This window comes from Schistosoma mansoni, chromosome 7 (assembly GCF_000237925.1).
Source record: "Schistosoma mansoni strain Puerto Rico chromosome 7, complete genome".
Lineage (NCBI taxonomy): Eukaryota > Metazoa > Platyhelminthes > Trematoda > Strigeidida > Schistosomatidae > Schistosoma > Schistosoma mansoni.
Window position 1 is genome coordinate 2784881 of NC_031501.1, and position 15581 is coordinate 2800461.

At 32.0% G+C, this 15581-nt stretch overlaps 1 protein-coding gene and 1 non-coding gene across 2 annotated transcripts; both read left to right on the plus strand.

Moving 5' to 3' along the window:
* Window positions 1-201: 201 nt before the first annotated feature.
* Window positions 202-15287, plus strand: Smp_127860 (hypothetical protein; the record flags this gene model as incomplete). The annotated part of the gene is made up of 3 exons (XM_018798613.1): window positions 202-206; window positions 6336-6656; window positions 15197-15287. 3 exons carry the CDS (start codon window positions 202-204, stop codon window positions 15285-15287), a joined length of 417 nt encoding a protein of 138 aa, XP_018653537.1.
* On the plus strand, window positions 14203-14272 carry Smp_tRNA_00474_Pseudo_TTG.1.1. Its single transcript has one exon. It is a non-coding gene (tRNA).
* Window positions 15288-15581: the final 294 nt, after the last annotated feature.

Below are 15581 nucleotides of genomic sequence, written 5' to 3' on the forward strand. Positions count from 1 at the left end.
GTTGACGTTTTGATCCAAATAATTTTTGATATTGTGAAACGATCACTGAAAGCTGTTGGTAGGTAACAACCACATTCCTGATTTGGTTCAAAAAGTCCACTAATTAAGACTTGTCATTCAAACTGTTTGAATTATTATATGAGATTCATCTCTAGTGATTACATGATTACTTTATTAAAATAAGCGGTTCATGAGATAAGTATGAGGTAGGTGCGAGACAAGAAAGCAGAAGATTGTTTGCATTGGATATCCATCGTAATATCGCGTCTCCAGATCATCATAAAGATTACACTGATACTGTAGAGTAAGCCAACATATTTTTGCAACTTACTTAATTATTTACGCCTGTTACTTCGTTTGGATGAGTATAAGTCACCCATCACGTCTCTCTATCCAACTTCGTACTAGACAATCCTTTACACTTGTTCTCATTCACTATTAATTTTTTTCATATCTGCTTCCAATTCCCAATGCAGTGTATCCTTCAGTCTTTCTTTTTTTCGTTTTCCCTCATGATTCCAATTTAGCGCTTGCTTCGTGATGTAGTTTTATGATTTCTGAAATGTATCTCCTATCCAATTCCAACGTCATTTAATAATTTCCTCCTCAGTTGTAAGTTAGTTTGTCCTAGATTGAACTGCTAGCCACTATACAACTCTTCTTAGAATGCTTGTGATTCAAGTCAACATTGATACAATCCCTACAAGATGCTCATATACCAATAACAGACTAATCAATTGCAGTCCTAAACATCATTGAGAAAAGTGTAAACAAACAATACAGAAATATTTTCCAGGGATTGATCAATCAAAGTTGGTTTCTATGTCATAATCAACCTCAAGCAAAGAGAGAATTAGATCTAACATTCTTATTCATAGTTATACTAACCTATAAAGTTTTATTTATTCTTTCATAATCAAATTCTGATAGATTAATTTAACATGAATTCATTGAAGTATAAAATACTTTAGTCATAGAAACTATAACAACTTAGAGTATTCTACATAAAGTCTCATTTATTTTTCGAATGTTCCGGGAAGTGTAAAAATTGACCTAAATTTTGTATATTGAACATTTAAATATACAATAGAAATAATCAATAAGGAGAAATGTATTCAAATTTCATGTATTGATAATCGTAAAGGAAATAGTACTCTAGCAGTGGAATCCAGGATGCACGTTTTGTTCTATTTAAGACTCGTCAACTGGATAAACCTACATCTCAAATTTGATGTTCAATCTGGGATTCGAACCCATTACCTTTCGCTTTAAAACGCCAACATGTTATCCACTTAGCTACTGAGTCCTGATAGCCATTTGCTTGTGCAACGGGGTAAAGTTATATTCATTTGTTGATTTTTACTTGCATCTTTAGATTGTTATTTTGGACTGAAAATGATCAGTCACTCTAGGACTCAAGACCAACAAGAGACTGATCAATTGCAGTCTTAAATAACAATGGGAAGATACAAGTAAACAACATCATGTGAATTTAAACTTCACCCTGTTGCACAAGCAGGTGGCTGTTAGGACTCAGTAGCTAAGTGGATGCAGGTACGTCCAGCTGATGAGTCCCAAATTGGACGATACGCTCGTCCTGGATTCTACCACTAGTCACGATCCATTTTAGCACATAAAGCTTGTGATTTCAGGCAATTTCGATGTAGTCCACACAGGATGCACATATGCCAACAAGAGACTGATCAATTGCAGTCCTAAATAACAATGGAAGGATACAAGTAAACAACAGCAAGTGAAATACTACTCTATTGTGGTAATCGGACAAACCAAAGGAATTTATGATTTAAAAAACTGAAAAATAGATGCAATCAATAGTCTGAATAGGGTTATAAATGGTTGATGAGAAATGTAACAAACATTTAAAAGCCAAGTAATACGATTCTTGATAATTGCTGGTGGTTTTCATTATATGAAACTGTATGAAACTTTATTTTACAATTCCTTGATAGACCGATAATACGGTGACCTGCTTGAATATCTGGACTACCTGTTTCTACCATCTAGATATTTCAACAAGTTATCTGTTTACGCTTGCTCGTTTTAACAGATCATTATAACAATGAATGAATAACTTATTCTGGTGAGTTTGTGAAAAGTGTACAACCTTTCGTTGTATTAGTTACAAAAGAAACTAGTCAGAGACATTGTGGTAGTTGGCAATATACATTGAAAAGAATGTACCTTATTCAGATATCAATTCCCGAACCAATAAAATCTAACTGGTGATCACTCATTATTTATCGTCAGAAATAAGAAAAAGAAACTTATCAGAAGGGGGTTTGTGGAGATTTTAGTAGATTTTTATAGTTGATTCAATTGAAGCTAGACTACCATGGGAAACCTACAAGCACTAGAAAGCCGTTTCATCCTGTCGTGGGACTCCTCAGCAGTGTGCATCCATGATCCCGCCTCGAGAGATTCGAACCTGGGACCTTCCAGTTTCGCACGCGAGCGCTTAACCGCTATACCACTTAGCCGGTGTCCAACGGCGTTAATGCCTGATTTTAAATAATCCACGTACTTGAGAAACCGTCCACCCTTGTCTTCACCGAGTTGATATGTCACAACAAACCTAGTTGAATTGAATTCCACTGGTCACTGCTTCTCACTAAAACTCCAGGAAATATCACTTGAAGCCATTCACTAGTGAGCATATGATTATCGTCACAAGGAGTGTTTTTATGGAGAATTCAGTAATTTTATAGTTGAAATCATGAATCAATTGAAGCTAGACCACCATGGAAAACCTGGTAACATATATGTAACTTACAATTTGTCTTTTAGATCTCTACCAAAATCATCCAATTGAACTATAATACTTTTTTACTATGTCTGTGGCATTCATCATTTGACTTCAATTGTAAAATAGGAAATTGAATGGGTCACTATTCTTTTAACACAGTTTAATGAAAATCTAATTCTTGTTAAAGTGAATTGGACGTTATTTCAATGTGTATTACACTAAAAACAACAACAACAACAAAAAGAAAACGACATTTCTATTCATTCAAATGTAGAAGTACACATCAGCTAAGTAATTATTGAAAAATAGTTTTAATTAGTTTACTACTGTATAGATGTTGGTAACAATTAACCAGATAATGACGTGAATGATAATGACTTAGTTACTAGAATAGATTTTTTCTTTTCTCGATTACAATTAAAGCTAAATGAAATTGGAAAACTTTTATATAAAAGAAGAAATACTAAATAAATAAGAAGGAAGGAAATAGTCTAGCTGCGTTTAATGTTTATACTATTTATATGTTGATATATCTTATCTCTTCTAGACTATGTTACCTATAATACGAACGTCAAGACAGTCTTACTGTACAGAGCTAAAACGTGGAGAACTACTAAATCTATCGTCAACAAGGTACAAGTATTTATAAATAGTTGTCTACGCGAAATACTCAACATCCATTGGCCGGATACTATCAGCAACAGCGTTTTATGGGAGAGAACAAACCAGCTTCCAACTCAAGAGGAAATTAGGAAAAGACGTTGGAAGTGGATTGGACATACATTGAAGAAATCACCAAACTGCATCACGAGGCAATCCGTAGGGAAAACGGAAAAGAGGAAGGCCAAAGAACATATTACACTGGGAAATAGAAGCAGATATGAAAAGGATGAATGTTAACTGGAAAGAACTAGAAAGTATTGCCCAGGACAGGGTTGGATGGAGACTGCTGGTGGGTGGCCTATGCTTCTGCACAAAGGGTAACAGGCGTAAGTAAATAAGTGAGTATGTCACCTATAGACTGTAATTGTAGGAATAATGATTATTTCGATGTTGTTGATTATTCTACTTTATGTTCTGGAGTGATTAAATGTTTTATCAGTATGGGGTTATGACGATTGTTTAGTTTTAGATTATGATCATGAATCGATTGCTGTTAGAACACCTTTTAAAAATCTGGAAACACTGAACGATCATTTCGTCTTAGTATAGGACTTCTCAACAGTACACATCCAAGATCATGCACCTAAGGGACTCCAAGTCAGGATCTTTGATCTTACGTTTGAACACTTAACCTGTAAGCAAGTAAGCCGGAATGCAACAGTGTTGATGTCTAACTTCAGCTAATCCATGATATTGTTCGATCATCCCACATAACTGCCTCACACTCAACACAGTTGAACTCCACTGATCACGACTTCTTACTAGAACTCCAGGGAATCGACGTTAAAACTAGTCACTAGTATCATTCATTTAGCGACAACAAAATTCTAACTCATTTATTAAAAATGATATTCAACTCTCCAATGGCAGTCTGCATCCACGATCCAGTCTCACGAGATTCGAACGCAGGACCTACCAGTCTCGCGCCTGAGCACTTAACCTCTAGACCACTGAGTCGACATCGAACGTGGATGCGCACTGCCACTGAGGAGTCCCACAATAGGACGAAACGGCCGTCTAGTGCTTCCAGGTTTTCCATGGTGGTCTACCTTCAATTGACTAATGATCTGAACTCTATAAAATTACTAAAATCTCCACAAAACCCCTTCTGATAATTTTCTGTTACGTTTATTATTTACTACTTATATTACTACTACTACTACTACTACTACTACTAATATTATACAATACAGACATTATTATAATGAAACTTCATTGGTGGACACCATGAAATGTCTCTTTTTTTTTATTGTATTACACTCACTTTAAGATCATATTTATTTATTCTAATAAAAGATATACACATGTACTTGAATTTGTGTGTGTGTGTGTGTTTACTCCCCTCATTCCTTCCTCCCTTCCCTGTTTGTTTGTTTGTTTGTATTCCATTTCTATAGGCGCTTAACCTAACTGATAATCTTCCTATAATACAATCTAATAGGTTTTTGATTTTCATCATTGGATATATATTCTATGTATATCCATTCATCTATCTATGTATATATAAGTTGTAAGTTAGTACTTCATTTGATTTGTTCCTTATTCATAGACTATAGTCTATGAATATAAGAAATGAAGTTTCAATTCAATCTTATCATTATCCTTTTAAATTACTATGCAATTATTACATAATCACCAAAGATACAATAAAAAAAAATAAACAACACACAACTACAAATAAACAAACAAACAAACAAGGACTTCCTTCTATAAATGTCAATATCAATACCTTAATATACAAATGTATCATTAAATTGAAAGATTCAATCATTTAACCGTCGTATATATTGAATTCGAATTATTATTCTCATTTAATAAAGGACTTATTTTTGAAATTCATAAACTCTCTTTTAATTACCATGGCAACAAACAAAATATCTTGAATCCATTGTATCCCCCATTTATATATATACATTTACATAATGTCTAATTATACAAATCTATATTTATTTAATCATCATCATCCGAATACTACTTCGACTACTTCAACTACTCCGACTACTACCAATACTACTAATCCTACAACTAATACTACTTATATTATACCTATACCATTATCTAATCATGATAATGATATCAATATAGAATATTTAGATAATATCTTAAATATAATGCGTTTAATATGTGGTAAAATATTAACTCCTATCTTATGTATGATTGGTATTCTATCGAATATTATTAATATTATTATCCTGACAAGAGAATGGATGAATTCTTCGACGAATATCTATTTAACCGCTGTATCTATATGTGATTTATTATATTTATTATTTACATATTTATTTTCATTATGGTTATATCCATATATTAAACAATTTACTATTTATGCATATAGTATCACTATAATACATGGTACTGCTAATCTATTTAGTAATATAACTACATGGCTTACTGTTAGTTTTACATTAGAACGTTATATTGTTATATCATTACCAATTATAAGTAAAAAATATTGTAATAAACAACGTGCGATTTATATTATTATTATTATATTTATTAGTTGTTTTATATTAACATTACCAGATTATTTAAAAAAAACAATCATATATAATAATACTACTTATAATTATAATAGTAGTTTAAATAGTAATACTAAAAATGTAACCATCAATAATCAATATATAGTAGTTGATACAAATATTAATATTATATTAATTAAAATTGGTTATGATTATATTAATCAAATTATATTTATTATATTACCAATGATATTATTAATTATATTTAATAGTTTATTAATACGTTCAGTTATGAAAGCTAATCAAGATCGTAAAATATTGATTAAACATAATAATAATCATACTAATAATACATCGATCAATATGATAAATGATCCGAAAAATATCGATTTATTACATAGTAATAATAATAATAATAATGATAATAATAATGATGGACGTAAATATAGTCTTGTACAATTAAATCAAGAAGCAACAACAAGTCAAATGATACCAGCTATTGTACGTGATGCATTAGAAGCTAGTATGAGAACAACAATAGGAATAACATCTGGTATAACACAATCATTTAGACCAATACAATATCAAACTAATTTATTACCTATAATAACAATAAAACGTAATAAATTAGGTGAACAACAACGTATAACATTAATGTTAATTACAATAGTTATAGCATTTGTATTATTACAATTACCAAGTATAGTACCAACAATAACTATCAATTTAATTAATGCTGGTATAATACAATCAACACAATATACAACAAAGTGCCTATTAATTTATTCTAATATATCAAATGTTTTATTAATTATAAATGCTGCATTAAATTTTGTATTTTATTCATTATTTTCAAAAAAATTTCGTCAAACATGTTATATACTACTTAAAAATATTACTTGTTTAAAATATTTTTCATATCATTAATACTACTACTAATAATGATGTTAGTAGTAGTAGTAGTAGTACTGTTTATATCAATAATAATGATTCATTGACAAAAACGATCAATCATTTATAGAACAATCATATATACTACTTAAAAGTAAATACTATTGATGGTTTGCATTATATATTGAACTATTACTATTATTGATTAGTATCCATTACAAAGACTGTACCCTGACAATATTGGAAAAGTATAATGTTTACTTGAGAACAAACCATCTAAATATACAGATACATATATCCAGTGATTTTCGAATGGAAGAATACAAAATGTTCCAAGAAGATGAAGGAAAATGAATTCTATTGATACATTGACAAAATGATCAATCATTTATAGAACAATCATATATACTACTTAAAAAGTAAACACCCATTTATGGTTTCTATTATACAATGAACGAATACTGTTTGTAATTACAATTATTGATTAATATCCATTACAAAGATTCATAGTAAATGTAACTTAAGATTATATAGATTGAATTGAACTAACCAATGTTGACTATACATAGACAATATTGGAAAAGTATGATGTTTAATTAAGCTATCTACATATACAAATACAAATATCCAGTGATTTCCCAATTGAAGTATATAGAATGTTCCAAGAAGATGAAGGAAAATGGATTCTATTGAAATAATTCAAACCATCAATGATTATGCTCCAATCTTGACTGTACACTCAAAATTTTGGAAATGTATAATTTTTACTTCAGAAACACCCATCTACACATATACACATACATGTATGCCGTGATTTCCGAATGGAAGAATATAGAATGTTCCAAGAAGATGATGCAAGAGTACCCTATTGAAATTCATCAAAGCATCAATGTTAATGCCCCAATCAAAAATATATATATAAATAATCAAAATCATAATACAGACATCATCTTCTAGTAAATTAAATGATAACTAAAAGTAACCAGATATAATGATTATGTAATTTATTAAACGTTCTTTTTATAAATATGTATATATCTATCTATCTATATAACTTACTATTGAACATATATATGTGCATGGATATATACTATGAATGGCTTATATTTTCATTTGCCTAGTACAACTATAGATGATAAATATATATATCGAATACTTAACTACTCAAGCCTGTTACCCCTAATGGAGCATAGGCCGTCGACCGGCATTCTTTAACACACTCTGTCCTAGGGCTCCCTTTCTAGTGCTATCTACTTTTTGTTTATTCTTCTCATATCTGTTTTCATTTCTTGACGTAATGTGTTTTTTTTGGTCTTCCTTTTATTCTTTTGGCTTTGAGGATTCCAATTGACAGCTGGCTTCGTGACTCAGTTAGCTGCTTTCCTCAATGTGTGTCCTATTCAATTCCAGCATTTCTTCCTGATTTATAATTCCACTGGAATCTGGTTTGTTCTCTTCCTAAAGGATTCGAAATATTCTTTATAGACAACTGTTAATAAACACTTTTTTCTTGTAGATGGTTGCTTTCGTAGTTATTCACGTTTCTGTCCTATACAGTCGAACTGGAATAATAATATTTCTTTTTCACTCATATCAACTTAAATGATTAGTACATATGTTAATTATGCTTAATAACTGTCTATGAAGCTTCCCAGGTCCGTGAAAGATTTTCATATCTTCTATAGTTTCTCCATCCAGTATGATTGATTTGATTGGTGTTCTATGTGTTGTATTGAAGGATCTTGGTTTTTCCCTTATATATATATTGAGGCTCACTGCTGCAGAGGCTGCTGCTAGTAGAATTTAATAGGTCATGACTTGAATGAATATTTAATTATTAACGTTTAGCAATGACTTTGATGTAATACAAGGAGAAATTGAACTAATCATGTGAATAATGTTATATTCATCCCTTTTATTTAAGAATCATAGGTAAGAGTTTTTTGAATAATCTCAAAATTAAGTAAAATATGTAATTCTTCTATGACCTTGTGATAACTGTTCAGTTACCATGTGAAGACTAGTCAAAACTGTTAGTTTCCAAGGCGAAACCGTTTACCATGTAGTTTTGCAGTGCTATCTCATTTACCTAACTGAAATTAAATAGTGTTATTGAATTTAGCAATTATCAAACAAACATAGACTCTCATAAGCCAATAATAATAATAATGACCATAGCAACAATTGTATTAAACAACAAATGCGAACCATACAATAAATACTTCGGTTGCAAATCTTCCAATAATTGGATTTTACATGGTGTATGATTCTTCCAATTCATAATTTCTTTTTATTTCCCTTTCTGCTTATTTTAATTCGATCGTCTTATCTTTCTGTTGACAGGTATAACACTTTTAATTAATATTACATACTACTAATGTCTGCCAATATAAGTAGCATAAACCACAACCATATTTGACATATGCATTTTTAGAATAATCATTTTATGTTTTATCAAGACACAGACAATTAGAAGAAAAATATTCTAACCACAATGGTGATGCCTTGATGATACAATTCACGATTGATTGTAAGTATTTTAGGAAAGTGCCTAAGTACAAGGGTTTGATAGACACCAATTTTTAAACAGGCGACATCTCTCAAAAATTAATAGTCTATAATATTTATCCATTATTTAATATTCAAAACAGTGTTAAAGTTTAACACTATTCATGAATCGATTGAAGTTGGACATTAACAAAGCTGGATTCTAACTCTGTACTCCAGAGGTTAAGGATTCGAGCGCGGAACCGAAAGTCCTGGATTCGAGTCATGAGTATGAGATCATGGATCCCCACTGCTGAAGAGACTCATACTAGGACGAAATGAACACTCAATGCATTCAGGTTTTCACTGGTGGTCTAGCTTAGATTGACTCGTGAATTCAAGTGTTAAAATACTATTCACTTAAACACTGAAAATAAATTGAAATGATTATTATGGTTGTCCGAAATGAACAGGACAGCTATTCTGCCTTAGTTGAGAACTGTCAGTTAAGAATGGAAAGTCTCCAGTAAAAATATACTTCGCATAATGATTTTATGTCAATATAAGTAGTATATAACACAAATTAGAAATAGAATACCTGATAGCATAAGGTTAAGAAGATCAAGGAGGAAAGATCGGACTTAGAAAGTAATTGTTATGGAGATGTAGAAACAATGAAGTCAGAAACTATTGGTGACTATAAGGCAAATGAATTATTGGAAAACTAGTGTAAATTATCCGATTGATGATATTTGTAATTAAAATGTAATCAGTCTTATTTAGAATAAATGTATCCAATGTGTATTGCTTTGATATAGCCAATTGTTTAACAAAATAATTTAGCTATTTGCCCAGACTTTGATATTTAATATTAGTAGAATAATCAGTATGGGGTTTTGGAAATTATAAAGTTTTTGATTCAGATCATGAATCGATTGATGTTAGACCACTATTGAAAACTATTGAAAAGCAGTAACCAGTGGAGCTAATTCATGTTACATAGAGATAGGTATATATCTCAGATAATGAAAGATGGTTACGTAATCTTGCAGATTGGTTGAAATTAGATAGTAACGTCGTTGAATGCCAAATCAGTGGTCTAGAGGTTAAGTGTTCGCGCGCGAGATAGAAGGTCCTGTGTTTGAAATTCAACGAATGGGGTCATGGATGCGCACTTCTGACGAATCCCATACTAGGATTAAACGGTAGTCCAGTGCTTCCAGATTTTCAATAGTAATAGAATAGCTTGAATGGAATTAAATAGTGACAGGAACCAAATAATTTTTATGACTATTTTAATATAATTGAATACTGAACACTGGAATGATTCATTTTAATTGTTATGCTGAGATTCTTTCCGAGTAGCATCTTCATAAACACTCATTAAATAAGATTACTAATATAAGCGATAGTTCATTCATTCTATTCAACTGTTAATTTATGTACTTAGATCTAAGTAATTAGATTAGATGATTTTAATTGGTATCCGGTAACTACTCTGACTTCATTTGCTTCTGTTATAATATTGTCACTTATAATATGTACAGAGATTTTGAGGTGAATTAGAAAACCCCTAAGCACATATATATGTAAGGAATCACATACTAATACGAAACAACAGTCCAATGCTTACTTACTTACGCCTGTTACTCTCAATGGAGCATAGACAACCGAACAGCTTTCTCCGACCCACTCTGTCCTGGGATTTCTTTTCTAGTTCTATCCAGTTGTTGTTCATTCTTCTCATGTCTGTATCCATTTCTCGACGTAATGTATTCTTTGGTCTTCCTCTTCTCCTTTGGCTTTCAGGATTCCATGTAAGGGCTTGTCTTGTGACACAGTTGGGTGTTTTCCTCAATACGTGTCCTATCTACTTCCCGCGCTTCTTCCTACACTGGATGGAATCTGGTTTGTTCTCTCCCACAGTAGAATGTTGCTGATAGTTTCTGGCCATCGGATCCGAAGTATCTTGAGTAGACAACTGTTAATAAACACCTGTATCTTCTGGATGATGGCTTTCGCAGTTCTCCACGTCTCCACCCCATACAGTGGAACTGTCTTGACATTTGTATTGAAAATTCTGATCTTGGTGTTGTTTGATATTTTTTTTGAGTTCCACAAGTTCTCCATTTGTAAATATGCTGCTCTTGCTTTGCCGATCCTCGCCCTCACATCTACATCTGATCCACCGTGTTCATCAATGATGCTGCCCAGATATGTAAAGGTTTCCACATCCTCCAAAGCTTCTCCGTCAAGTGTAATTTAATTGGTGCAGTCCAATGCTACCTGATTTTATATTATATACTAGCTGTGACCAGTCTGTAATGAATATAGTCTACAAATTAAAATCAGTTTACATCAATCATCTTCAGCTAAATAATAGATGTTAACTCATCAATGACTAGATTCAAGATGTTCCTGAAGATCTAACTCATGGGAAAAGGGTCTTAAGAACTACATTTTCTGTTGAATATGTTTATTTTAGTAATATTCTAAGTTGAAATTCATGTAACCATAGTAATTGATAATTTTATGTCAAGCATATTGCCTATATTTAGAGGGGGGGGAACTAGTTGTGATTTATGGCATAAATGATTTTTTACTGCAGTAAACTCTTCTCAATGATGTATCGGGACTTAATGAGATCCGTGTTGTGCAAGGAATGACTCAAAAACCAATAAAATGACTCTTTTGGTTAATGACTTTTGATTGTTTTTAATGGTATATTATATTATACAGTAAGTACTTATACTCGTTCCTTATTAATTTCCTAAACTAAAGAGATCAGTTTCAGCTTATATATGAGCTCTTTTGAGTGACCAGATTGATATTGTTGAAGTACCATTAATATAAATGAACACTTTCTCTCTGGTATAGGACAAATCAACTGTTCTTACCGACTAATCTTCCGGGATTTAACGTAGGACTTTCGCTAAAGTTGAGTTTCAACGGTCACAATTTCTTACTTAAACCTTAAAATTCATTGGCTCATATTTCCGAATTCAATTATTTGGTAAGTTAACGATAAATTGATCGAATAAAGTTAGAAATTCAAAGTACTGAATTCGAACCCATTGATTTATGGTTGAATGTTCACTAAGACACCTGATAGAGGTGTCGGTGTTCAGTATTTAGAAGTCGTATATTAGAAAAAACAGTCGTCCAATGTTATCTGACTTTTATCGGTCCCTTAGTTTAAGTTAATCATTGGCGAATGCTACAGGAAAGGTTTGCTGAAACACACAAATCACCTTAATAATATATATACATTTATAAACTAGCCCTTTCTTTTTGATAAAATCTGACAATTCCTTCAATGTATTACGGGTGTTATGCCATTGTTTATTTGAATACAAATATCAAATAACTGTACAAGGATACATCACTTTTATGCTCAGGTCTGTATGAGAATTATTTTAACTAACCCCATATTCTACTGAATCATTAGGTTCTAAATAACTCATTTCAGTAAGTTGGTACAGAAGTGAAGTGTATAGTTGTACAGATGGATTCCTAATGCAAGAATTTATGATGAGATTATAGATTGATATCCATACTCAACTAATACTGATGTATATTTTAAAAAATCAATTTCATAGTTGAATTTACGAATCAATCTAAGCTAGACTATCATTGAAAACCTGGAAGCATTGAAAAACCGTTATCGTCCTAGTATGAAACTCCTCAACAGTGCGCATCAATGATCTTTTACTCAGGACTCGGTTCTAAGATTTCAGTCTTCTGCATGAACGCTTAACCACATGAATCACAGAGCAAGAATCCAATAGTGTTAATGTTTAACTTCAATCTGTTCATGATCTTGTGCGACCGTTCATCCATTATCTGAGATAGATAACTGTCTTACACTCGACACAGATTGCACTCCACTAGTCACGCCTTCTCATTAATTTCAACTAAACTCAGTTATGAATTCACTTAGTATTGTTTGTTTGGATCTTCCCATCGATGTATTTAGGACTGCAACTGGTCAGTCTCTAATTGGCATATGTACATACTGTGCGTATTGCCTCGATATACCTTAATTCACAAGTATGGTAAGCAGAGATGGATAGTGGCTCAGTTATATAAGTAACTTTAACTTATCTTTTGACTACGATTTTGTAATCCTTCAAGATATTACCAACTGATTAGAATCAAATTCAATAAAATGAAATCATGGTTATTCTTCTTAGATCTTGATTTTTTTTCCTTCTTTCAAGATGATATAGTGAACAATCTGGGTAAACATCTAGTTACCCAGTCGAAACATAAAATACACAAGATAAGTATATATATACATACTTGAATTTATTTAAGTAGTATAGTTTATTTGAGAGGATTTGGAGAAAAAAATTTTGATCTGAATACTTAATCCAGTCATCTATCAGATGAAGTCTATCCAGTTATTATATCTTTTATTTTCTTTAAAATTTCATTGAACTTACATACAGTCAACATGTGGTGTGTATTTGTATGTATGCTACTGATGTCGATAAATATAAGTAGTATATATCATTAATCGTAAGTGAAATAACTGAAGGCAGAAGGTTAAGAAGATCGAAGAGAAAAAAATGAGAACAAAAAAGTGAATGGTGTGAAAATGAAAGAATCATCAAGTTTGAGATGATTGATAGACATTTTGCATATGAAGTGCTTACTGTATGGTTCTCAGACTTTACTAGAACTTTCTGTAATTTTGTATTCAAATACATTCGATTGTCTTCACTTGTGTTCTCGTTCACTACTAACAATTCGTGGACAAATTAGTTAAACACTTTTGAGAAAACTTTGCATAGTAACTGAACCAATCTTTGTGTCATAGAAAGTTATATTATAAGACAGTTTATATTTTGAAACATCATTTGTACAATACTATTAACTAAATTCACTTAGTATTGTTTGTTTGAACCCCATAGCACAAGCAACTGGCTATCAGGACTCAGTGGCTGAGTGGACAACGTGACGGCGTTTGAAGCGAGGGTACTGGGTTCGAGTCCCAGAGTGAACATCAACTCTGAGATGCAAATACATCCAGCTGACGAGTCCTAAATAGGACGAAACGCGCGTTCTGGATTCCACTGCTAGCTACTATCCATCTCTGATTAATACTATTAACTGTTTATAAATACGTAGACGATCTTGCTATATGAAATGTACGATAGTGTGACTGTTTAATTTGTAGTATATCAAGTTTATTAAAACGGTATAGGGTGATTATCTGTTAAAGTAAACGCTCAATATTTTCAAAAACGGAATTCAGGTATATAAACAGAGAAGAATGAGGACGAGCAATGGAATTGAGGACGCGTGTTTCGTCTTATTTAAGACTCTGCAACTTGATATAATTGCATCCCAGCGTTGATCTTCACTCTGAAATTCAAAATCAAAACAAAATTATTTAAAAACTTCATTCCCTTGCACAAACTGCTAATCAGGAATCAGTAGCTAAGTAGATAACATCATGGGATTTGAAGTGAATGGTAGTGGATTCGAGTCCCAAAGTGAGCATCAACTCTGAGACGCACATACATCCAGCTAATAAGTCACAAATAGGACGGAACGCATATCCTAGATTGCACCACTAACCACCATTCATCTTTGCAAATAATGCTTGTGACGTAAGGCAATATCGAGGCAATCCGCATAGTATGCTTATATACCGATAAGAGACTGACTAATTGCAGTATAACCAATTGTTCTACGATAACATCATTGAGGATCTGATCTAGCTGACAATGTTGAATTCTTTTTGGTATTTGTCATTTCCATTTTAGACTAATTATCAAAGAAAAAGCATTAATGAAAACTGAAATTTTTCAGGTATAATACATCTTATTACATAATTGGAAAAGAGCGAAGGCAAGAGCTAGACCTATATTTTATGTCCATTTCCAGTCCTGAGTAACTTCTGTGATTCTGATTTATAATTCAGTTACGCTAACGAAGAAGCATCTTTCAAATGGTTTAAGTTAGAATATGCCAAGTTGAAGTCTCAATTACAATACGATCATTATGCATTTTGATGGATCTTGAATTTTAAAAAAATAATGTGAGCAATCGACTTGGAACAACGTGAAATCATAACAATTACATCATTTGTCTTATCAGTTTTACTAGTGCTGTGGTGTGGGTTACTTATATCCACATAAGTAGTATGTAACGATGGTCAGGCGTAGTATGTATTTCAGTAGCAGATCGATAACGAAAGAATAAGAACGAAACGTACTTGGTATGAAAATGCATGAATAGTAAAATCGGAGACGATGGACTGACGTCTGTAGAAGCAACGATCAAGATTGAAACAATCGATTCATAGT